The sequence below is a fragment of the Pseudonaja textilis genome, chromosome 1 (assembly GCF_049901715.1).
Source record: "Pseudonaja textilis isolate UNSWEBS1 chromosome 1, rPseTex1.2, whole genome shotgun sequence".
NCBI classification, from domain to species: Eukaryota; Metazoa; Chordata; class Lepidosauria; order Squamata; family Elapidae; genus Pseudonaja; species Pseudonaja textilis.
This window is the reverse complement of record NC_141990.1, coordinates 13,636,955-13,663,892: the sequence shown is the minus strand read 5'-3', so window position 1 is coordinate 13,663,892 and position 26,938 is coordinate 13,636,955. Positions and strand designations below refer to the sequence as shown.

General features: G+C 41.2%; 1 protein-coding gene across 2 annotated transcripts in view; it reads left to right on the top strand.

Moving 5' to 3' along the window:
* Positions 1–26,938, top strand: part of GALNT17 (polypeptide N-acetylgalactosaminyltransferase 17) — a 331,827-nt gene that overhangs the window by 143,941 nt on the left and 160,948 nt on the right. For both annotated transcript variants that reach the window (XM_087926233.1, XM_026708654.2), the window contains exon 3: positions 15,005–15,171. In XM_087926233.1, the coding sequence (XP_087782359.1) occupies positions 15,005–15,171 (167 nt within the window). The remainder of the gene's footprint in view (positions 1–15,004; positions 15,172–26,938) is intronic.

Here is a 26,938-nt window from a genome sequence, read left to right as displayed (position 1 = left end):
AGGCTCGACTGTGGTCATAAGTTGAGCATTACCTGTGTTAATAAAAAGGGAACATCCCTCAGTGCTTCCTCTCTTTTCTAAGCCACTTGCGGGAGGGAAGTAGGGAGTTAAGACAGTAAAACACCTCTCTCTTCAAATGGCAAGTACTTAAGAATTCTCAGCTCAGGCATTTGTGCCCTTCATCCCCCTCAATGTTACTACCAGAGAGCACTGCAAGAGGGAGGCATTAAAGAAATTTATTAACTTACTAAAGCAGAGCTGTCTCTGCTCCTGGCATTGGGAGTGAAATAGCCCGGCTCATTTTAGTGGAAGGGGTGGGGAAGGAAGCCTCAGCAGACAGCTTCTCTAGCATCCTTCCATCAGCTTAAACCATTTTGAAAAGAGACCCGTTTCAGGCCTGCTGTGCTTCTATCTCTGGGGCCAGAATAACAGAGTTGGAAGGGACATTTGAGATCTTCTAGTCTAGCCCCCAGCTCAGGCAGGAAGCTGATTCTGAGTGATTTATTTTTGGATTGGAAACTCCTGGGAGATCCTAGAACTTGGATGGGAGATCCCCTGAAATCTGGATTGAAAACTAAGAATAGATGTAGATACAAATATATACCCACACAAAACCACACACACAAATGGAAGAAGGAAATGACAAACCACATTGTTGTCAAAGGTTATACAGACATATCTGTGATTTCAAGGTTCCAACTAGGATCAAAGGAGAGTTTTCTTCATATACTGTAGAAATATCAATGTCTATTATTCTTTAGCAGAATGACAGAGTTGGAAGGGTCCTTGAAGGTCTTCTAGTCCAACCCACTGCTCAAGCAGGAAACCTATAACATTTCAGACAACCAGTTGCCCAATCTCTTCTTAAAAACCTCCAGTGTTGGAACACCCACAACTTTTGGAGGCAAGTTGTTCAACTGATCAATTGTTCAGGAAATTGTCAGGAAATTTCTCCTTAGTTCTAAGTTGCTTCTTTCCTTGTCTAGTTTCCACCCATTGCTTCTTGTCCTGCCCTCTGGTGCTTTGGAGAATAGCTTGACTCCCTCTTCTTTGTGGTAGCCCCTAAGATACTGGAACACTGCTATGATGTCACTCCTAGTCCTTCTTTTCATTATATTATATTAGACATCCAATTCCTGCAATCGTTCTACATATGTTTTAGCCTCCTGCCCCTTAACCATCTTTGTTGCTTTTCAGAGGAAGACAAGTTGCTTTGAAATTTAAGCCCACAAGTTCTTGAAATGTGCCGAGTCTCAAGGAGAAAACACGATGGAACATTATTGCTGCTGAGATTTCAGCACAGTTATCATCATTCATTAGCCAAATATTGAAGCTGTCAGGTTATAAAGCAAAACTGCTGAAAAAAAAAAACGTGTGGGGGGGAAAAAAAGATGTATTGTGTTATCTATATCATGTTTGCCTATTTATTAGGGACGTCCCTGATTTTTTTTCTCCTCTGCTTATTTTTCTTCTTGCTTTTAAATAAACTGCCCTTCCTTGTATCTACATTTGTCACATTTGTGTGTTATTATGGCAAAGAATGAATTACAGTTTGCGGTTCTGGTTATTCATAACTTCAGATTGTCAAACCTGTCTATATCCACTTTGGATGAATTTATCAGTCTGCGTTTCTTGAAATGCTCTCTCTTTCCTTTGAGGTTTCAAAGTTGGGGCATGCTTAGCTTTAACACTTTAAAATGTCCTTCTCTTCTTGCTTTTTTAACTATCTAGCCAGATGCAGAGTCTTGAAGAATCCAACCCTTCATAATTATTATAACATTTCAGTTCACCTAAGAAAAACACTACCTCCTTTACACTGATGATTTATTTGTATAGACTGTCTCTGTTTTCTAGTACCTGACCCATTTTCCAGGCTGAATCCCCTCTAGGGTTCTTTAATGGAACTAGGGTAGTCTTGGCTAGTGAAAAATACTATATTTTCTTGTCAATCCTCTCTTCCTTTCTGCCATATATTTGAACATCCAAATATGCATTCTTCCCTCTTCCTAGATAAAGGGTTATCAAATACATGAAGAGGGCTTCAACTTTGATCTTCCTGACATCTAAACAGGTTTTTTTTTTTTCATTTTAAAAAGATTCTGTGGTTGCTATTGTCACTTAGGGCATTCTTCTGACCTTCGGGACATGGATTGCCTGGGGTTAAAGGCTAAAACATATGATGAACAGTTGCAGGAACTGGGCATGGCTAGTCTAGTGAAGAGAAGGACCAGGGGAGATAGGACAGCAGTGTTCCAATATTTGAGGGGCTGCCACAGAGAGGAAGGGGTCAAACTATTCTCTAAAGCACCTGTAGGCCAGACAAGGAATAATGGATGGAACCTGATCAAGGAGAGATTCTCCCTAGAAATAAGGAGAAATGTTCTGACAGGGAGAACAATCAACCCAAGCTTGCCTTCAGAAGTTGTAGGAGCTTCATCACTGGAGGTTTTCAAGAAGAGGCTGTACTGCCATCTGTCAGAAATGGTGACCTACAAGGTCCCTTCCAACTCTGTTAATCTGTATCTGTATCTGGTCTGGATCACACAGCCTGATATTTGCAGATCTTCTGGAATCTCTTGAAGTGAATTTTCAGAAAGTGAAGCAAATTGAAGCAAAATCTAAATTCTAATCTCTAACCCCAGTTAACCAGATCTGGATGGCTAGGGAGTTGTCTAGAGTCTCCTATTCAATTCATTAATCTCCATAAAAAAAATTAGACTAAACTAATTCAGATTAATTGCATTATGACAACTATTAGGCCAGAAGGTTAATTGTCCAACTTCTGATATAGGTAGATTAGATTAGATAGATAGATAGATAGATAGATAGATAGATAGATAGATAGATAGATAGATAGATAGATTCAGACAGACAGATAGACAGACTCTTAGAGTCACCTTGTAATTTATGTTCTCATAATTCTATTTAAATTTTTCATTAAATAATAAAAGATCATGCAAACCAAGTAACAAAAAGAAGCAAAAAGGCACTAGAAAACAAAATCAAAGGAAAAAAAAACCCAAGAAAGCAACCCAGTCATTACAACAATTTCACTATCTCTTTGTTGCCTCTTAATTAACTCTTATATTAAGCTCTTGATCCCTTAACTCATCTCTTAACTGTAGTAGACAAATCCAGTCAGTAGCATCTTCTCTAGTCCAGGTGTCAGCAAAAAGTCCAAACAGAGCCCTAAAATAATAACACTAATTAACAGATATAAAGCTCAGCATTCCATATCTCAACTCTTAACTGCAGTATAAGCAAATCCACATTTAAAAGGCAGAAAGTGGTTCCAGTATCCTAGCATGAACAAAAGATTAAATGTAATATGACAGAAGGACATTTTCTCCTTTCAAGAGAATAAGCTGACAAATCCCTTACTTTAAGTGGAAACACTTAATTAGATACAAAGCCAATTTCAATGCTATCAGGTTAGGATATCTAAAGTAAACACTAGGTTAACTGTTAAGCAAATCCAATATACATTGTTTTCCAGGCCAGATGTCAGCTAAGGCAGAAAGAACCACCCCAAATAATATCCCATTTTTACCCTAATCACATAAATTAGCTTTGTGTTTTTTCTTTTGATGTAAAACAATCTTGCTCTTAATCTATTCAGATGATTGCTGATCCTTGCTTCATTTTCCACCAAAACTTAATAGAATAGAATTCTTCATTGGCCAAGTGTGATTGGACACACAAGGAATTTGTCTTTGGTGCATAAGCTCAGTGTACATAAAGAAAAAATAAAATACATTCATCAAGAATCATAAGATGCAACACTTAGTGATAGTTATAGATTACTAATAAGCAATCAAATCATACTAGGGAACAAATAAAACAAAATAAATTGTAAAGATACAAGCAACATGGTTATAGTTATAAGTTGGAAGAGATAGGTAATAGGAAGGATGAGAAGAATATTAGTAATACAGTCTTACTAAATAGTTTGACAGTGTTATGGGAATTAGTTGTTTAGCAGAGTGTTTCCACTTGGGGAAAAACTGTCCTTGTGTCTAAACATCCTCTTTTGTAAATCCAGGAAGAAGAAACTATTCCAATTGCTGTCTGCAATTGTCATTTTTTATTTCCTTCTAAATCTTTAAAACCTCATCCATTTTTTATGTCTAATGACAAATTCTTGTTTAAATTATTTTCCGTGATGTTCTCCATTACACTTTTTCTGTAACAACCTCTTCTGGGAACACAGCTGACATTATTGATTCAAAGTCCCAGTGCAGTTCCTCAAAAATGTCTTTTAATGCCTTTATCAATTGCGAATCTTCTTATGTCTCCAGTATAAAAAAAAAAACTGTTTTTACTTTCCCACAAAAATACGCTTGTTCTTTAAGATTAATTTCAAAGACTTCATATTCAAAATTATTTATTGATCAAATTTAAATATCCTCCATCTCATTCTCAGAGATATTCAATCTCTCATCCAATACTTTAATATTTTCTAAGCCATTAATTTGTTCAAAACTTTCTGTAGCCAGAACTTTGTCTTGCTTTGTACTGTTATTTTAAATTCTTCATAGTTTTGAAGATACACCTTCATTTTCTTACATCCAGGACCGAAGGCACCCAACTCAGCCTTGTCATTTTGCAATTGTCTAACTTCTTTAAAGCAATGGATTACATGCATTATATCCCAGAGTTTTAAAGGAGCTGGCAGGGGTAATCTCAGAACCACTGCACCATATCTTTCAAAAATCCTGGAGCACCAGGGAACTACCAGAGGACTGGAAAAGAGCTGATGTGGTTCCCATCTTCAAAAAAGGAAAAAAAAAAAACCAGACCCAGGAAAGTCCAATCAGCCTAACATCAATACCAGGGAAGATAGTGGAAAAGATAATAAAAAAAACAGATCTGCCAACATCCAGAAACAAGTAAAGTAATAACTAGCAGTCAGCACAGGTTTGTTAAAAACAGATCATGCCAAACCAATCTTGTTTCATTCTTCAACACAGTGACTAAAATTAGTAGACCAGCAAAATACTGTGGACATAATATATTTAGATTTCAGCAAGCCATTTGACAAAGTAGACCACAACCTACTTCTTAGTAAGCTAGAAAAAAAGTGGAATAGATAGCACCACCACTAGATGGACTTGCAACTGGCTGGCAAACTGTACTCAACAAGTAGTCCTTAATGGGTCTAAGTCTACATGGGGGGAAGTAAGCAGTGGGGTGCCACAAGGTTCCGTCTTAGGCACAGTACTCTTCAATATCTTCATTAATGATTTAGAAGAGGGAATAGAAAGGGAACTTACCAAATTTGCAGATGATACTAAGCTGGCAGGAATAGCTAACACCCAAGAAGATAGGCTCAAGATCCAGATGGATCTTGACAGACTAGAACACTGGGCCACATCTAACAAAATGAAATTCAACGTAGAGAAAAGTAAAGTCCTACACTAAGTCAAGAAAAACCAAAAGTACACATATAGACTGGATGAAACCAGGCTCAATAGCAGTAACTGTGAGAGGGATCTTGGAATCTTAGTGGACAACCATGAGCCAGCAGTGTGCAGCAGCAGCCAAAAAAGCTAATGCAATCCTAAATTGTATTAACAGATTGATACAATCAAGATCAAAGGAAGTACTAATACCACTCTATAAAGTCTTAGTAAGACCACACCTAGAGTACTGCATCCAGTTTTGTTCACCACATTATAAAAAATATGTTGAGACTCTAGAAAAAGTACAGAGAAGAGCAAGCAGGATGATTAGGGGACTGGAGGCTAAAACATACAAAGAACGGTTGCAGGAACTGGGCTTGGCTAGTCTAGTAAAGAGAAGGACCAGGGGAGACATGATAGTGGTCTTCCAATATTTGAGGGGCTGCCACAGGGAGGAAGGGGTCAAGCTATTTTCCAAGGCACCTGAAGTCCAGACAAGGAATAATGGATGGAAACTGAACAAGGAGAGATTTAACCTGGAAATAAGGAGAAACTTTCTGACAGGGAGAACAATCAACCAATGGAACAGAAGTTGCCCTCGGAAGTTGTGGGAGCATCATCACTTGAGACTTTCAAGAAGAGATTGGACTGCCATTTGTCAGAAATGGTGTAGGGTCTCCCGCTTGGGTAGGGGGTTAGACTAGATGACCTACAAGGTCCCTTCCAACTCTGATTATCTGTTAAATCTGTTAAAATCTGTCAATTAATAGATGATTAATGAAAGTGATTAGCAAGGGAAGTGTAAACTTTTGGAAAGCTCCATTTGTGGCTGTAGCAAGTGTGGCAAATTCCCTTATTTCCTAGTTCTTTAATCCTCTGGGGGCAGCTGGTTTGCAGTCTCCTCATGAGAAGCAACCATACATACATATTCCTAATCATAGGAACCCTGGTGGGGCAGTGGCTAGAATGCAGTATTGCAGACTAATTCTGCCCTGAAGTTTGATCCCAACAGGCTCAAGGTTGACTCAGCCTTCTGAGGTCAGTAAAATGAGGACCCAGATTGTTGGGGGCAAAATGCTGACATTGTAAACTACCCAGAGAGTGCTGTAAAGCACTATGGAGCAGTATATGCACATCTAAGTGATATTGCTCTATACAACACAGCGAGGGGTGGGCTTCAAAAATTTTTAGCAAGGGGTTCTCTGCCTGGTTTCTGGATGGGCATGGCCATGGTAGGCATGGCCTAGTCAGCCTCCTGCCAATGGAGGGGGAGCGTTTTTGCCCTCCCTGGGCTCCAGAGTCTTTCCTCCAGCATTTGGGAGTGTGAAAACAGCTTCCCTGGCCTCTGGAGGCTGTTTGAAAACCGGAAATGGGCCCATTTCTAGCCTTCCTGAACTTCTGGGATGCCTGTTTTTCACCCACCCCGAGCCACTGTGCATGCCCTGCACTTACCTGCATCCAAAAGGGGTTGTGTGGGGACTCCTGGGAGCGGCGAGGAAGGGTGGGCAGGGCTAGCCAGGAGTGGGATTTGTGGGTTCTCCAAACTGCACAGAATCTTAGCTAGTGGTTCTCCCAAACCCCTGCGAACCCCCAGCAGCCCCACCCTTGAGCACAGCTTGGGTAATCTTGCATCCTCCCTTTGTCCAGAGAGGGTCAAAAGATCTGGTCTGCTCGTCAGTTCCTGTTGTGGTTAGCCAGCAGCAGGTGTGGATGGCTGAGGAGAGCGAGGACTCAGATGAGGGGCCAGGACCATTAGGAAGTGGACTGCTGCCTTCAGAGATTGTGGGGGCTGGCAGCAGTGATGAGAAGGTTCCCGAGGAGCCTGTGCCAAGTGTGCATGTGTGCACGGCTGCTCGCAGGAAAGAGCAGTTACAACAGCATGGGCAACTCGGGAGTAAGGCTGTGAGGTAATGGCCCCTCCCTCAAGAGGATAAAAGCCAGCTGTGAATAAACGTTCTTTGCAGAAGGCAAAGATGGTTTGAAACTCAGCCTCATGGACATTACAGTTGGTATTTGAGACTCTTCTATTGTAAACTATTTGTTATCAGTTGTTTGTTGACAGCTTTGCAAAAACTTGGCAAGGGTCTTTCTTGTCGGAGCTAATTAGTTGGAAGCAGCCTTTTATCTGTGAAGAAACAGAATTCACAGAGGAAACATTAAAAGGTTGTGCTTCCGGCTTTGTCTTGTGTTTGCTTTATTGGAACCAGGTTGGGTCAGAACAGTTCCCTGTCCTTAGCCACAACCATCAGCCAGTTTTTCACAAAACTGTCTTCACTATTCTTTCTAAGAAGTCCTTTCTGCTTCGAGCTACTTTTATGATTTGATTGATAGTTCTCCTAATAGTTTGTGGCAATTTGCTCTTATGAAATTTCTGAAGGGCAGGCCATATATCTAAATAAGAGTAAATTTTGCAGCAGTGAATGTATCACCTTGCAGTGAGATGGATGGCAAGCAAATTTAATAAATAAATAAAATATTCATGCACACAGTACAGTACATGTTTTTGTTTGTTGATTGATGCCCTTCCTATTGACCAATTCAAATAGCTCCATTTGAGTGTGGGATCACTGATTTTGGTACTAATTTGATGTCAGAACATGGGGAACATTTGAGATGAATGTTGTTGCAAGGTAGTGGTGTTATTCTACCAGTTTGGCCCAGTTCAGGTGAACCGGTAGTAAAAAGAATGCTACCATTTGGCTGAAACGGTAGTAAAAAAAAATCTACTGGTTCAGCCGAACCAGTATTTCTTCTTTTTTCCTTCCAACGATCAGCTGTTTTGACGATCCGTTGTGCTGGGATTCCCCTTGCTTTCTTACTGCTTCACCCAGGAGGCTTCCCTGAGACCCAGGAGGCAAAAAACCAGAGCATGGAGGGTGGGGTGCTGTGTGGTCCCCCCATGCTCTGTTTTTTGGGCAAAAACAGGCTCCCAGGAGGCTTCCCTGAGGCCCAGGAGGCAAAAAAGCAGAGCACCAGAGGTAAGGCTGCTGCACAAAAAAAGAGAAGAAGCCACACCCACCTAGCCACTCCCACCTAGCCACATCCACAGAACCAGTAGTAAAAATATTTGCATCGTACCCCAGCTGCAAGGCCTAACTTAATAGACAGCATTCCTCTCCTTACATATAGCTTTTGGTACTGTTAATAAGTGGCTCCCAGACTGATGAGGCTGGGAAGTGGCTCCCAAACCACTATCTAAATAGTCAACTGCAAGCTTCTGTGTTATCAGTGAAAAGACCCACCAGCTTTCTGATTGATAGAAAGGTAGTTAGAAAAAAAATTAAAGATGTTTTCTTTCTTTCTTTTTCTTTTTTGCCTTCAAGTCAGTCTTGACTTCTGGAGCCCACAAAGTTCTTTATGCAATATTCTTGAAAATAGTATGCCACTGCTTTCTTAGAGAGAATGTTTGGTCACAGACCTTATGTCGGCCTAATGGCAGGACTGAAACTCAGGCTAGCACCATAGCCACTAGATCAAACTGGGTCTCCCATCCTAATGTACATTGAAATAACAATAGCTATTATTGTTTATAGTTGTAGATGGAAAATAGTATTGTTTCTTGGAATTCTTATAACCCCATCCTGTTCATTTCATTAAATCTTGCTAAAGAGATTTTGTGACTATCACATTTTGTGAAAAAAAAACCCCACTTTCAGCTTTAAGTATATGTCAAATAGACTGACAGAGGCAGGTGGTCTTCTTTTCTTCTTCTTCTTCTTCTTCTTCTCCTTCTCCTCCTCCCCCTCCTCCTCCTCCTTTTTTGCCAGGTCAGGGCAAAAGCATACTTGGCTTTTATGCCTTGCCAGTTTCTGCGTGAAGTTCAGCCAAGTGACATTGCAAAGTCTCCGGAGTTTGTATGTGTCACTGAATTTTTAAAGCAGTAATGTTCCGTTTTACAAGATTGAGGGAGAAGAAAAGGTATTCAAGGCAGTGCGTTTCCAATAAGACAGTTCAATAACTCGGCTGCAGGATCTAAAGTGGAGTTCAGATGAATAGAACTGTGTGAAAAGGAATCATGGAGTGCATGGAGTGATCACCTTGTAGGCAAGGTTCAAGTGATCCAGATGTTAAAAGCAAAGCCAGTCTTCCTTGGCACTGTTGGAAGAAATGTCCCTTCTGGGTTCAGTTCCAGGTGGGGAAAAAGACACTGGAAACATGTTTGGAAAGATGGTTTATTGATGCACAGGATCACATGGCTTGGAGATCCTGGGTGAAAAGGGAGGAGATGCTGAGAGTGCCTGGGTTTTATGCCCTCTCTGGGCTTTGAACTTCCTGGGGCACAGGAAGAGTATCCTGATTGGTTGCTGTCAAAGGTCATAGCTAGCTTTGTAGGTTGTCTGTGTGCTAAGTTTGGTTGAAACTTGATGGGTGGTGCAAATGAATGGCTCTGCCTGAAGGAGGTAGATCTTTGTTATGTAGAATAGACTGGCCCAGGCCTTCATGGCCCATTGACAAAGGGTGCCTGCCTCTCTGAGTTTCTACTTCTCTTTTAGTGGAAATATTGTGCCTTTTTAGTATATCCTAAAATATTTCATTTTCCTAGGAGTGGGGTGGGTTTTAACTTCCAACAGCACAAGGCAGCAAGACAAGGGATCATGAACTTTGTGTTCAATGGTCAGCCTAGTGAGTCTACTGTGCTTTCATTTTTTTCCAGACAGTTCCCCTGATAAATTTGGCATCCATCAATTCTGAAATGTCCCGCATTTTGTTTTAGGGAGTCCAGTTTCCTGATGTAATGGTGTGTGGAAATAACTTTGGGAGACCAAGCAAAGGGATGCTGCCTAGGCAATGGTCAGATAAGAGGGACCATAGCCCATAGCTGCATAATGGGCAGAGGGAGAGATGCAGAAGGCACTCTCCCTAAGTTATCAGTCTGTAAAGGAGACAGCAAAATTATTGTACTTGCAGACTTGCAAAGTTCTGTTAGTGTAGCTTCACATGAAAATGGAATTAGCTTATACAGCAATAGCAGTAGCAATAGCACTTAGACTTATATAGCACCTAGACCTCGAGTTATTTGTAAAAATCATAAAGGCAGGATAGTACTAGCAATAGCCCTTAGACTTATACACCACTTCACAGTGTTTTTCAGCTCTTTCTAAGTGGTTTACAGAGTGAGCATATTGCCCCCAACAATCTGGGTCCTCATTTTATCGACCTCGGAAGGATGGAAGGCTGAGTCAACCTTGAGCTGGTGAGAATCGAACTACCAAACTGCTGGCAGTTGACAGTCAGTAGAAGTAGCCTGCAGTACTGCATTCTAACCACTGTGCCACCACAGCTCTTGATATGGACATGTTTCCTCCAGCCGTCACATATATTACCCAATTCATCAGGTTAGGTCTCTCCTGGGCATCCATTCCTTAGTAGGATTTTTCTTTTTTGTCTAATCTCCCAAGGGCATTCCCACATACTATTACATTTGACCAAGGCCTCTGTGATACTAATTTCATTGTATCTCCATTTTATATGCAGTCTTGCAGCTTTTGAAAGTGGTGCAATCGCTGCCCCAAGCTTTATAGTCATTTTCCCCTTACCCCCTCCTTTAAGCAAAATAGACATCATTTGTGGAAAACTGAACCACGGTGGCGCAACTGTTAGAATGCAGAATTGCAGGCTAACTCTACCCACTGCCAGGAGTTTGATCCTGACTGGCTCAGGATAGACTCAGCCTTCCATCCTTCCGAGGTTGGTAAAATGAGGACCTAGTCAAAGAGGGCTGTAAACGCACTGTGAAGTGGTATATAAGTCTAAGTGCTATTGCTATTTGGTGTTTGCCTGTGTGTGTGTGTGTGTGTGTGTATGTGTGTGTGTGTGTGTTTAATGAGTACAATGTCTCTGCAAGCTTAAAGCAACCTTTCATTCCTCATGTCAGTCTCTCAAGTTTGTGCAGTTCAGGAAACAGACTTCTCAAGGAAACGAGAAGCAGATTTCATCAGAATTGTCTATAATAACAGAAGCTTGAAAACCTGGCTGTGCTTTTCCCTCCCTCCCTCTCATATCCCAGGGAATCAGGGAAGAGCCAGTACTGTTATTTTCCTTTCTCCTTCAGCTCAGGACCCGGTTCTGCACATTTTGCCTTCATTTTTGACCTGGTTTCTGAATAGCTTGTCCAAGGTCATCTTCTCAGTTCCCTAGACCAAGTCCATGCCATTCTAAATTGGGCTTATTCCCAGTGTGAAGTCAGATGGATGCCATAAATGGTCTTCTGAGGGATATCCATCCCTGCTTTAGAATGCTGTATAGATAAATTCCTTGTCTCTGCCTATGGCTATTCTTGTTTATTACAAAGGGGCAGGGATGATGGAGTGGACATAACTGTATCTGCATTTGGATCCAATAACCTCTTTCGTGATTGCCATCTAACAAGCTCACCTCGGCTCACAGTTCAGAAAAACAAATCAAATATCCGTTGGCTGGATAGTTTTCTTTGTTTCTTGCCACTAAAGTGCAAAAGAAAGATGCTTGAACATATAACATATAATGCGAATTCCAGTGTGAATTGTCCTGATCTGTTTTTCATGGATCAATGTGCAGAAAGAAACTTAGTTTTCCATTGGGCTTTTCACCCATGGCTATTTTGATGCCACTCTTGGTTGAAACAGAGCAGCGAAATGTGTTTTAAAAGTGTATATTTTAAAAGGAAAATGCTTTCCAGAATTCCATCAGAGTGGGATTTTTTTTTCCCCTGATGGAAATTAATACTGAAATAGAATAAACTGCAGATAATTCAGTCCAGGGGTAAACGATAGGATTTTTCCTATTGCCTTTTTAAAATGAAGACAATGATGGCCCCCGTTGAACTGGTTTTGAAAGGGGACCAGACAAATTCATGGCGGACAGGATCTCAGAACTGATGGCTGTTTATTGTCTTACGAATTACAGGAAGTCCTCGACTTATTACCTCGACCACAATTAGCTCAAAATGTCTGTTGCTATAAGTGAGATATTTGTTAAGGGAGTTTTACCTCATTTTATGAACTTTTGTGCCACTGTTGTGAAGCAAATCCCTGCAATGTTTAAATTAGTAACATGGTTGTCAAGTGAATCTGGCTTCCCCACTGACTTTGTCAGAAGGTCACAAAAGGGGAACACAGGACATTGTCGCTGCCATAAATGTGAGTCAGTTGCCAAGCATCTGAATTTTGATCACTTGACCATGAGGATGTTCCAATGGTCATAAGTATAAAATAATGGCCATAAGTCGTATGTATGTATGTATGTATGCATGATTTATATTTTATTTATCAAACAAATGTAGAAAGTTAGCACCCACCTCCCAGAAGAATGAAATATTTTGGGAAATATTAAAAAGGCAGAATATTATAAGGAGAAATGAAGAAATATTTTCTTTTTAGAAGCAGGAAGCAGACTCAGTTTTTCTTAATAGCCCCTCGCAGATATTTTGTGGCCATTAAGAAAAATTGGGCCAGGATACTCAGAAACCAGCCCCAGTTTCCCTTCTCCAAGCAGAAACTGAGGAGACCAGCTTTTAGAAATGCAGATTTGGTAATCCATTCTGAAAGACTGGGTCAAGACAGAAAACTCAGATAAGCAACAAACAAAAGGTTGACAAAATTAGCTCAGACGAACACCTAGGATTTGCTTTTTTTTCTTTTGCCCATAGAGCCAGCTTTGACCCCCAAATAACCTCTACATGATCCCATAGGAATCTGACAACAGCCAATAGAATACATGTTCTTGCACAGGAACAGGAAGCTCAAATACAAAACCCAAAGAAGGTACAAAACCACCCACTGTCAATTCCCTTTTGTCAGCTGTACCAGAACCCTGGTGGTTCTGCTTAATCAATAAAGGGAACCTTTCTTTTCAATCAGCCTCCAGCCTCCATTTTGTCTCCAGTACCTTTTTCCCAGCTTGGAATTGAACCAGATGGATATTTCATCCCACACAAAAATTACAAATTTGAACAAAGAAACTAAGAAAATAAAAATGTAACAGGGATGATAGGCAGGTCAGTGGCCTTATACAAGCCCCTTTAAAGGTAAAGGTTTTCCTCGCACATACGTGTTAGTCATTTCTGGTTCTAGGGGGCGGTGCTCATCTCTGTTTCAAAGCCGAAGAGCCAGAGCTGTCATATGGCCAGCATGACTAAATGCCAAAGGTGCACGGAACGCTGTTATCTTCCCACCAAAGTGGTCCCTATTTTTCTACTTGCATTTTTACATGCTTTCGAACTGCTGGGTTGGCAGGAGCTGGGAGAAGTAATGGGAGCTCACTCCATTAAACAGCGCTAGGGATTCGAACCGTTGAACTACTGACCTTTCTGATCGAAAAGCTCAGTGTCTTAACCATTGAACCACCGCGTCCTTTAGAGACCATTTATTTAATTATCTTATTGGGAACTCACTGCCTTGAGAGGTTTTTTGGGAACACAGGTATTCCTTGACTTATGACCACAATTGAGCCCAAAATTTCTGTTTCTAAGCAAGGCAGTTGTTAAGTGTGTTTTGCCCCATTTTACGATCTTTCTTGCCACAGTTGTTAAGTGAATCACTGCAGTTGATCAGTTAGTAACATGGCTGTTAAGTGAATCTGGCTTCCCCATTGACTTTGCTTGTCAGACGGTTACAAAAGGGAATCATGTGACCTGGGGACCACATGACCCAGCAACCATCATAAATATGAGTCAGTTGACAAGTATCTGAATTATGGTGACATGATCATGGGGATGCTGCAGCAGTAGTAAGTGTGAAAAATGGTAATCACTTTTTTCAGTCCTATTGTAACTTCCAATGGGCGCTAAATGAATTGCTATAAATCAAGAACTACTTGTGTTTCAATTCAGTCTCCTTCCCCTCCCCTTCTCTTCTTCTCCTGCTCCCATTTCTGCTCCCTCCCCCCACTTCTCTCCTCCTGCTCCTCCTTCTCCTCTCCTCCTCCTCTCCTCCTCCTCCCCCTCCTCTCCCCTCCTCCTGCTTCTGCTGCTCTTCCTCCTCCCCCTCCCCTTCTCCTCTCCTCCTCCTCCTGCTTCTGCTGCTCCTCCCCTGCTCTCCTCCTCTCCTCCTGCTTCTGTTCCTGCTCTCCCACTCCCCTGCTCTCCTCCTCTCCTCCCCTCCTCCTCTCCTCCTGCTCCTCCTCCTGCTCCTCCTGTTCCTCCTCTCCTCCTCCTGCCCCTTCTCCTGCTTCTGCTCCTCCTCCTGCTTCTGCTGCTCCTCCTCCCCCTCCCCTTCTCCTCTCCTGCTCCTCCTCCTCTCCTCCTGCTCCTCCTGCTTCTTCTGCTCCTCCTCCTCCCTCTTCTTCTTCCCCTTCTCATCTCCTGCTCCTCCTCCTGCTGCTTCTACTGCTCCTCCCCTCCTCCCCTGCTCCTCCCCTGCTCCTCCTGTTCCCACTCTTGCTCTCCTCCTCACCTCACCTTCTCCTCTCCTCCTGCTCTTCTTCCTGCTCCTCCTCCTGTTCCTCCTCCTGCTCCTCCTCCTGCTTCTGCTCCTCCTCCTTCCCTCCTCCTCCTGCTCCTGATCTCCTCCTCCTCCTCCTTTTCAGGTGAGGCAGGTATAGTTACCATGGGTCATACTTCTTTGTTTTTGTAATTTTTTCTAACTTTTCAGCTAATATCTTCCTTCCTCTCTCTGTCTCTCTAGGTGTAAAGAGCTTAAATATGCAAAGGATCTCCCACAGATTTCTATTATTTTTATCTTTGTCAATGAGGCGCTTTCAGTCATCCTGCGTTCAGTTCACAGCGCTGTAAATCACACTCCAGCTCACCTCTTGAAGGAGATCATCCTTGTAGATGACAACAGTGACGAAGGTATGGAGCTCAATTTTTAAGGCAGGGGAAGACCAAGCAGGCAGGAGACTTATGAAATATTCAGTATTTATTTATTTGAACAATATCTTTAGCTTGCTGGGGTACTACAATCAAACTTTCTGTGCTAAATACCCACAGTCATCTAATACCAAAAGCATGGTGGGTTTGCACTAAGTTTACTTGCTTGTGGAATCTAAGGAGGATTGTGAGCACTTATCTCTCTGCAGGAGAGAACATCTATAAGATGTTTTATAGATGGCACCTGCCTCCTGCGAGATTGGCAAAGATATATCCCAACATGAATCCGGCATGTTGGAAATGCAAGAAGAAAGAACGTACTTTCCATCATATGAGGTGGTCTTGTTTAGGAGCCCAGAAGTACTGGTTTAAAATTCAAAAGTGGTTACAAGAGATCCTCAAGGAACAAATAGATTTGGAACCAGAATTATTTTTGTTAGGGAGGATTAAAAAGAAATATGAGAAAGATACAAAATATATAATATCATATATCTTAACCGCTGCTAGAATTGCCTATGCTCAATGCTGAAAACAGAATTCTATACCAACTGATCAACTGATTATTCAAAAAATAATGGTGTGTGCCGAGATGGATAAATTAACCCTGATGTTACAAGAGAAAGAGGAATCTGAATATGACGGAATTTGGGGGAAATTGTACAACTAGATCGAATTAGGACAAAGGGATAATGAAAAGAGTTAATGATAAGCATTTTATAGATTAAAGGTTTATATTTGCATGAACTGTATATATTTGTAAATAAGCACAAAATAGAAGTATATGAGATAGATGTCACACACTGTTAATGTCATAATATTTATATTTTTGGTTCGTTTTTTAGAAATATAAAAGACTAATAAAGTTTATTTAAAAAAAAGAAATTTCTCCTTAGTTCTGGGTTGCTACTCTCTTTGATTAATTTCCAACCATTGCTTCTTGTCTTGCCTTTAGGCACTTTAGAAAATAGGGTTGACCCCTCTTTTGGGGGGCAGCCCCTAAAATATTGAAATACTGCTAGTCCTTCTTTTCACTCAGCTAGCCATGCCCGGATCCTGTAACCGTACTTCATATGTTTTAGCCTCCAGCCCACTAATCATCTTTGTTGCTCTTCTCTGCACTCTTATCTAGAGTCTCAACATCTTTTTTATAATGTGGTGACCAAAACTGGATGCAGTATTCCAAGTGTGGTCTTATTAACGTTTTATAAAATGGTACAGTATTCCAAGTGTGGTCTTATTAACGTTTTATAAAATGGTACTACTGCTTCATATGAACTCTATTCTGTCTCTAGTCTAAATCTATGTTCTCCTCAAGGGGAACAATTCTCAGTAGATCTTCTCTAGATGAGGGATCATACAACATTTCTTGCTTTTGCTGTTCTTGTTCAATTTGATGGAGAAATTGGTCCCACCACCTTCAATAGAAAAATGGTAAAATTATCATTACTTAAATTATAATTATAGTATTCTGAGTCTTTGCTTTGAACACTTTAAATTGGTTCTATTGAAAACCTCAATTCAGTGCAGGCATTGAGCCTTTGAGAAAATTTCTTGGCAACTAATTTTGCTCAATGCATTGAATCGATTAAGGCATTTCAGATGATGATTCCAGTGGAAAGGACAATTAAATTACCTTCAAATTAAACCTTTGAATGAAAGCTTTGCATCAGCCTAAGCTGGTTTTTAATTTTTGCCAGGAAGCAGAAGGAATCAGATATAACATATAACATAGAATAATAGAGTTGGAAGGGACCTTGGAGGTCCTCTAGTCCTACCCCCTGCTCAAGCAGGACACCTTGTACAATTTCAGAAGAATGGTTGTCCAGTTTGTTTGTGAAACCTGAAGGGAAGCTATTCCATTGGTTGACTGCTCTCACCATTAGGAATTTTTTCCTAAATTCTAAGTTGCTTCTCTCCTTTTGGTGGTTTGGAAAATAATTTGACCCCCTCATCTTTGTAAGAGGCCCCAAATATTGGTACACTTCTATCATGTCTCCCCTCATCCTTCTTTTCATTAGACTAGACATATCTAATTCCTGTAACCTCCAGCCCCTTAATCATCCTTATTGCTCTTCTCTACACTCTTTTCAGAGTCTCTACATCTTTTTTATATTGTAGTGATGAAACCTGGATGCAGTATTCCAAGTATGGTCCAAGTGAAGGCTTGGAATAGATAAGGATCTATGTTTCACTTGGTTTTAGTTTTCTCATTTCTGTTATATTCTTATGTACATATTTATTAAATTTTTATGCCACCCATCTCCCCTCTAAGGCAATTCTTTGCAGTTTCTTGCTACTCTAGAAGAAAGTTTTCAACTACTTGACTTTAATGCTTGGAAAAGCTTGAATGAAAAAAATGGTCAACTGGAATAAGATAACAAAGTTACTTCCTATCTGATAGGTAGCTGCTGTATTTCTTTTGCTTTGATCTCTGCAACTGTAGATGTTCTCCTTGTATCTTGAAGAAGGATAATTATGTTTTAGAAGCCACTGGAGTCTTCAGCCCGATGGTGTGCTGGAGTCAGCTGGTGTGAGCTGATTGTTAAATTTTTGGAAATTTTTGAGCAGCCAAAAGCAGAGTTGAGTGCAAATGCATAGCACATGATCAGTTGTTTGACAGCTAACACTGCAGTAGCACAGGTGGGGGGGGGGCAAAGCTGTTAAATATTTATTAACACACCACTGCTTCAGCCTCTCCTACATGCCTGCTCTGTCAAACATTGTAGGGATTGTCTTATATTAATAGGAAACCAGCAACAGCTTAATGAGAATGAAAGGTTGAGCAGTGGTCTGGTTAAGATGATACCTGATGACTTCATGGAAACACATGGCTCATTTTATTGGAAGCCATTGAAGAGATTTGTCATTGCCTTCTCAGGCAATGACACCCCCTATCTCCTGCATTCAACACAGTCCTTTCAGCAGTTCCAAGAAGGCTCCACACCCATTTGCACTATTCAGGTGACCCCAAGGGCAGAGATAAACCTCCAAGTGGCCTCAATGACTCTCAGAGAGACTGCTAATGACCAGATGACTGCAAGGAGTATCAATCCTTCCATCCTCAACTATTCAGTCAGAACTGAAGAAGCTTCTTGGTTGAGAAGCAAAACATCTTCAAGGAAAGTCCAGTTGCCTTTTGAAAAAGCAGCATTGGTACAACTATGACCTGGCTGACTGAGAATCTCCATAAGTCACTGTCTTCTTAGAGTTTTTCTTCTCAAACCTTCCAGTCTAGTTTACCGCCCTGAGATTTGCTGTTAGACTTCCATCCCAACAGAAGTCAGGTTTGATCTTGCTTGGCATTTTGAAGTTCTGCCAAGTATCAAACCTCAAACTCTTTGATGCATCTCAAAAGTACAGAATTAGATCTTCTAAAGCAGTGGTCACCAACCAGTGGGCTGGGGACCACTGGTGGTCCACGAGAAAATTTTGGTGGTCCACAGAGAAATGTCACCTCTAAGGCAATTAATCCAGGCTGTGTGGGAACACAAGGCTGCGCCACCCACATGGCCTGCGGGAACACAAGGCTTGTGTCGCTTGCATTGTGAACAACATGAGATAGTGAGAGGAGGGGGGAAAAGATGGAGGGGGGAACTTGCCCCACATGCCCCACTTGCCTCGCCTGGCCACTGGCCTGCTTCTTTCCTCTTCTTTCTTCTTCTGCTTTTGGCTGCATGCAAGGAAAGCAGCACAAGTATTTCTTTCTCTCCCCCAAACTCCACCAGAAATGAGTCTTTGGGACCCTGCAAGGCCTCCTACTCCAAGAGGCTGCACTGGTGTGACAAGTCTCACAAAGATTCATTTCTGGCAGAGTTTGGGGCAGAGAAAGAAAGACTTCTTCTGCTTCTGCTGCTTTTCTTGCATGAAGCCAAAAGTCTCTCTCTCTCCGTCACCGAGAATGGAGCTGGAGACAGTATCCTGCGATCCCAAATAAAGAATGATCAATCAGTAGGAAAACGGGGTAGGGAATTTTCCTGCAGACCTTTTTGGGATTTTCCCAGGGTCTCTGGTCCTCAGGATTTAAAATTATGAGTTTGGCGGTCCCTGAGGTCCAAAAGGTTGGCGACCCCTGTTCTAAAAGTGTAAAAATACATGTATTCAGCCAATTTGATTTAGAAGGCTTGGGCTTTGCTTTCTGTTTCAGAATGCAGTATGCCTATTCCTGGGTATGATGAAAACAAGACTTACCCCAAAGAAAACTTGATGTGTACTCTGAAGAAGAGACATACATACAGAGCAGAAGCAGTAGCTATTCAGTCTTTATACTTACATTTTCTCAGTCTGACCTCAAAACATCTACCAGCTGTTGGCTCTACTTTTTCTTTCAGCTAGAGTCTGTTTTGCTGCAAGCACGTTACTCTTGCAAGCATATTTACTAACCAAAGGTGGCAGGGTAGGGGGAGGTAGGAAAAGGAAAGAGGAAGGAGGACATGACATGTGTTATGAATTGATACAATGAGAGTTTGAGTGAGCCCAAAGTATTTATGCAAAGAGAAAAGGCCAAGAATGTTTCTCAAGGGATGAGCTGGATTAAGGGGATATTTTCCTCATTTATTGTTTAAACCAGGTCAGTGCTAATCTCAAAATCACTGTTTCCAATCCAGTATTCCAGAGGTGGACATCATTGTAAAAGTTCATGCTGCCCATAATAGTTTGGAAGAAGAACAGAATTGACCTATGCAAGGTGACTACGCTAAACAGACAAGACTCTGTTTCAGACAGCGTTGGGCTTCAGGGTTTAGTGACCATGGTTTAAACCAGGGATCTGCAAATTTGTCAGCTTCAAGACTTGGGGATTTCCACCTCTAAAATACCTCAGCCAGCTGTGTTGCCAAGTTGGAGATCCCTGGTTTAGACCGCAGATGTCTTGACATTTTGATATCATCTGTGGCTGGCATCTTCAGACGCAAAGTGGTGACATCTAAAGATGTCAGTCACAGTTACCAGCAAAACAGGTTGTCTAAACCATGATCACTAAACCTTGAAGCCCAACACTACACAATGCATACTGTCTTTGAAATCCTGCTTTACCATAATGCCCTGATCCTTTTAGGTAAACCTTTTTAAAGCTTTAAACTGTAGTTCTGTTTTTCCTGGAATAAGGAAATGGTTAAAAACAGAGGTGGTATTCAACAGGGTCTAACCAGTTCTGGAGAGCCAGTAATGGAAATTGTGAGTAGTTCGGAGAACCGGCAAATGCACCCCTGACTGGCCACACCCCCATCTATTCTCTGCCTCCCGAGTCCCAGCTGATTGGCTGGGACTTCTTTTGTTGCCCTGCACAGGAGAACGGAGCTGGAAAGCAGGTTAGTGGGGTGGGGAGGGAATGGGAATTTTGCAGTAACCTTCCCCCAGGAGTGAGGAGAGAACGGAGATTTTACAGTATCCTTCCCCTGCCATGCCCACCAAGCCATGCCACGCCCACAGAACCAGTAGTAAAAAAATTTGAATCCTACCACTGGTTAAAAACCTTACAGTTGATGTTAAGACATTGAGCTAATGAGGGCTCCCAGATTCTCCATTCCTCCCCAGCCCTAAAAGGGAAGCCAGGTTGCCTGCACACACTGGGACATAGTGAAATCTTTCGGGATGAGACTCTATTTCATTGAATCTACAAGAACCATCCATTAATTCTTCTAGAAATGGATGTGGGATTTTTACTCCCAGAGGGATCCACAATAAAAGAAAAATATTTATGGCTATAGTTGGGCTTGTAGTCGTATTGTCTCCCAGACAATCCCAGGAGGATTTTTTTTTTTTTTTAGGAAAATGATTGAGGAAGCAAAAATGATTGTTTTCAACTTAGCCATTAAAAAAAACCAGGATGCTCCTAGAAACACCTGTCTTGTAGCTGAGTTTCTTCTTCAGCAATTTCTATAGTGTATGCTAAACGTTTCCAGAGGAAAACTAAGAAACCTCAGAGAAGGAATGAAAACCATGGGCAAGAGCTTAGTACTGCTAAAAAATTTCTAGACTATTAAAAATCTAAGCAAAGATGAAAGAGATTCTTCAGGTACCTTGCCCATTTCTTTAAAAATCCAGCTCCCCCCCCACTTTTTTCCCAAAAATTCTTCATCATATAATAATTTAAGTATCCTTAGGTTGTTTTTTTTTAGTTTCATTTATTTTAGCCATGCCATGCGGGAGAATTCACTGGAGAAAGTATTAGCGGTAGAAGGAAACAAGGCCATCAAAAAACACAATGGCTGAACACCATCAAAGCTGAAACTAGCCAGAGCATAGAACAACTCAAAGAAGCAGTGCCAGATTGGAAGATGTGGCGGGACCTGGACCATAGAACTGTCAAGAGTCAGACATGATTAAATAGATATCATCATCATTAGTTTTTCTTTTTCAATCAGTTGATTGTTCTGCTAAAGGAGGTCGCTATACAGCATGGATATTTTGAGGGTCTTCATGGCCTTGATAAGGAAGTTTGCCTGCCAAAACCAACATAGGTACAAAGAAGCCAACATTCATGATCCCATCTCTGGATATTTGTTAAAATGACAAGGTCAACGGAAATCCATGAGTTTTCCTCCCAAATAAATGAATCTAGAGTAGAATCTCAGGCTCTGTTCAATGTCCAGCATTGCAATTTGGACATTGCAACTGCAGAGATAGGTTCTGTTCAACTCCAGATAGAAGTTATCTTCTTGTTAAAGGGAAGCTATGAGTCATCTTAAAGATGAACAAATTTATGATGGTGTCTATTTTCATGACCCGTAGTTGTCAAATGCATAGAACATTGTACTGGAAGAGGATTATATAGGAACTGTTGCTTTTTCCCTGGTAATATCACACTACTAACTAGAGCATACAAAACATTTGCTAGACCAATACTTGAACGCAGCTCATCAGTCTGGAACCCACATTACATATCTGATATTAGCACAGTTCAGAAAGTCCAGAAATATTTCACAAGAAGAGTTCTCCACTCCTCTACTCATTGTAGAATACCTTATGCCACTAGACTTGAAATTCTAGACCTAGAAAACCTTGAATTATACCATCTTCGGTCTGATCTAAGTATGGTATATAAAATCATACATTGCAATGTCCTACCTGTCAATGAATACTTCAGCTTCAACCATAACAAGAACACACAATAGATACAAACTCAAGGTTAACCACACCAAACTTGATTGCAGGAAATACGACTTCAGCAACAGAGTGGTCAATGTCTGGAATACTCTACCTGACTCTGTGGTTTCTTCCCCAAACCCCAAAAACTTTAACCTTAGACTGTCTACTATTGACCTCACCCCTTTCCTAAGAGGTCTGTAGGGGGCGTGCATAAGCGCACCAAAGTGCCTACCATCCCTGTCCTATTGTTTCTTTTATTTTTCTTATATGTATCCATTTCATGTATTCATAACTATGTATATACTTATTCCTATTATCTTGTAAGCGATTGACAAATCAAATAAATAAATAAAAAATAAAATAAAAATAGATTAAAAGCAAAATAGAAGAACAGAGTTGGAAGGGACATTCCAGACAAATGGTTGTCCAATCTTTTTTTTAAAACTTCCAGTTTTGGAGCACCCACAACTGATATGGTTCTAACTGTTGGGAAAATTTTCCCTAGTTCTAGATTGGTTCTCTTCATCCATTGCTTCTTGTTCTGTCTTCAGGTGCTTTGGAGCAGCGGTTGCCAACTGGTGGGCCGCGGCCCACTGGTGGGCCGTGAGAAAATTTTGGTGGGCCACAGAGAAATCTCACCCTCAGAGCACCCCCACAAAGCAATTAATCCAGGCTGCGCAGAAACACAAGGCTGCGCCAGCCCATGGGAACCCTCCCCGCCCACTCACTCCTTATCTGGTAAACTTGCCCGCTAAATTGCTATTTTTCCTTTCTTGAACCATCATCTGTTGTGCTGTGCCTGAAGATTTAGATTAGCTAGAAAGCAGGAAATGGTTGGATTTCTTGCTTTCTAACTAGTCTTTAGATCTTCGGCTTAGCACAGCCGAACCTCCCTTAGGACTGAAGGTTTACTTGTAAGCAAATTCACTGCAGACTCATGGCAAATAAATTTGAGAGACTGAGCTTGCCGATGGCAGATAGATAGATCACTGAATGATTCTGTGAGCAATTCAATCTGCCTGCTTTGCCTGATTTTGGGTAAAACTTGCTTTTTTTATTAATTTTTTTTTATATGGATGATGTATTGTGAGTTAATTTTGTGAATTTGCTTGCTAGCAAATTTTATGAGTTTGCTTGCAAGCAAATTTTATGTGACAGATTGAGCTAGCTGATGGCAGATAGATAGATCACTGAATGATTCTGTGAGGAATTCAATCTGCCTGTTTTGCCTGATTTTGGGTAAAAGTTGATCTTTTTAATAAAAAATTCAATATTTATATAAATATTTGTAATATTTACATACAAGCCATGCCCAGCTAGTCACATGACCACCAAGCCACACCCACAAATTAGGCCACAGCCACCGAACCAGTTAGTGGTCCCTGAGATCTAAAATTATGAATTTGATGGTCCCTGAGGTCCAAAAAGTTGGCAACCCCTGCTTTGGAGAGTAGGTTGACCCCCTCTTCTTTATGGCAGCCCCTTAGTTATTGGAACACTGCTATCATGTCATCCCTAGTCCTTTTTTGTGTTAAATTAGACATACCCAGTTCTTGCAAACGTTTAGCCTCTAATCATTTTTGTTGCTCTTCTCTGCATTCTTTTTACAGTCTCAACATCTTTCTTACATCATGGTGAGCAAAATTGGGCACAATATTGCAAGTATGGCTTTACCAAGGCATTATAAAGTGGTATTAACACTTCACGTGATCTCAATTCTATCCCTCTGTTAATGTAAGCTAGGATTGGCTTTTTTGGCAGGTGCAGCACACTGCTGGCTCATATTTAAGTGAATGTCCACTAGAATATAATTCTTTATTTGCCAAGTGGGATTGGACACACAAGGAATTTGTCTTGGTGCAAATGCACTCAGTGTACATAAAAGAAAAGATACATTCATTAAGATTCAAAATCATATAGTACAACACTTAATAATAATCATAGGATACAATAAACAATCAAATCATACTAGGAAGTCAATATAAATCATAAGGATACAAGTGACAACGTTACAGTCATAAAGTCATACAGTCACAAGTGGGAGGGGATGGGTGATAAGAATGATGAGAAGATTAATAGTAATAGTAGTGTAATCTTTGTAAATAGTTGGACAGTGTTGAGGGAATTATTTGTTTAGCAGAGTGATGTCATTCGGGAAAAAGATGTCCTTGTGTCTAGTTGTTCTGATGTGCAGTGCTCTATAGCATCGTTTTGAGAGAAGGAGTTGAAACAGTTTATGTCCAGGATGTGAGGAGTCACTAGGACTCCAAGATCCCTCTTGCAGTTACTACTATTGAGCCAGGCAAGAAAAACAAAAAATGAATGGAGTAGAGCTCTAGGAAACAATACGTAGTTACGGAACAGCAACCACTACAAAAACAGTTTTTGAATGTGACACAAACTTCTTATGTAGGCTTTTGGTCAATCATACCTTAATACCCTATCTTAGATCTTCTTGGAAAAGCAGAAATATTTTTGATCACCAATATCTTCCAAGTTCCTTAAATCCTAAACATATGCGCAGGGACAAAAGAGAAGGAATTCTAAAGTAATTTAATCCAGTCTTGTGCTGATTGTTACTTCCCTGACAGATGAGACCCAGTTAAAATATTTCCAGAGAAGCACAACTGTTCCACAGACAAGGACTTATGGTTTAGACGTTTCTATTAAGATCATTGTCAACGTTCCAAATAATGCATCCATTGAAAGCAGAACTCCAATGCAGACAGATTCCTCAAAGGACAATTTATTGGATACATCATATTGGCACAAGTGGTGAAAAATGACTCTGAAGGTTCCCACGGTTTTCACCTAATTAAAAAGTGAAAGTTTCCCCTTTCCCCCAGGTGATTGGTCACCTTGTCCAATAGTGGTGCTAGCAGGTCACCTGGTTACTCCACCCCTCATCTTCTCAGCCACCTGTTGGAATGATCTTGGTTCCCACAAGAAAATAGTTTTTTTTTTTTTGATGGCCATGGCGAGTTGTCTAATACCCCTTCCTTTCTCCTCCTCTGCTTTGTGGCAACCATGAAGCCTCCAAGACAGCCTCAGCCAAGTTTGCTTCAGAGTTGACAATCAGATTAAAAACCTGATTTTCCTCCATTTTCCATGGATGGAAGTTCTAATTTGTATGAAATGTCAGACACAAATCTTGACAGCTTCAGAGACTTTTTATTTTTCTTGGATAGAGAATACCTTCCATGATGGAATATACAGATAATCCTAGACTTACAACCATTCATTTAGGAACTATTCAAAGTTACAACAGCATTGAAAACAGTGACTTATGACCATTTTTCACCCTTATGACCCTTGCAACATCCCTTTGGTCTTGTGATTTGGACACTGGCATGTATTTATGATGGCTGCAGTGTCCTAGGGTTACATGATCACCCTTTGTTACCATCTAACAAGCAAAGTGAATAGGGAAGCCAGATTCACTTAACAACCATGTTACTAACTTAGTAATAGTGATTCATTTAATGAATGTGGCAAGAAAAGTAGTTAAGATGGAACAATTCAACAGGTGTCTTGCTTAGCAATGGAAATTTTGGGCTCAATTGTGGTCATAAGTCAAGGATTACCGCAGTGGTGGTATTCTACCAGTTTCCTACTGGTTTGGTGAGCGCGCACTTTGTGCATGCACACACTCCTAACGCGCCTGTGCAGCTTTCCAAACACCAACTAAGTCTCGACTGCACCAATCAGCTGAGAGTCTAAAGAACAGAAAAGCGCAGGGGCAGGTGGGAGGGCCAATCCTGCGCTTTTCTCTTCTTTCTCCTCTCAGCTGATCACTGGAGCTTTTGTAGTACTGGTTTGGCTGAACCGGTAGCTAGTTTTGCTACCGGTTCGGATGAACCAGGCCAAACCGGTAGCATTTCACCACTGGACTATCTGTATTACCATGCAAATTTGTAGAGTCTGAAAACAAATTTTCTCTCTCTGATGTCTGAAGTAGGAATGGAAAAATAGAGGGTGTCAGGTCCCGTCACACAACTGAAAGAAAGCACAACAGCCACAATAGGATTTGATGTAAGCAGTTTATCTTCCTCCGGAGGGTGCTGGCACTTAACTGACCAGCTGCTAAACAATGCAAGCTAACAGAGATTAAAGTCAGGGCTAATCACTTAGCCCACCCCCCACCTTTATTACACCCAATGTGCCCTTCCCCAATTATCCCAGCATGCCCCAACCAATTATCCTGGCATGCTCCAACCAGCAGGCACACACTCAGTTAGTCTTCGCGAGAGGAGCACGCCCCCTTTCCCGCACCCTACGCCCACCCCAATAACCACTGGTATACCTCCCAATCACCTGTTTCACAGCGACTTCGGTATTTCCCTCTTAACTCTTCTGCTGTTGCTCAAGTTATGCCTGCAGGCTCGCAGCAGCTAAATGATCGGGTGTCACAGGGCTTCATAGCAATGTCCTTGGCCATCAGCTTGCATGATCAGGAGTCATAGGGTTTCATAGCAACATCCACTGCTGGCCCGCCCCCCTGAATGGCAACCCATGGATGATGTTGGGCTGATAAAGGGTCCATATTAGAATATGATCTCTAACCAGCTTGAGTTTGACTTTACATGCATTGTGTTGCATATATGTAACATCTAAATATATCTAAATTTGATAACGGAAATATTTACCATTTACATTGCATTAG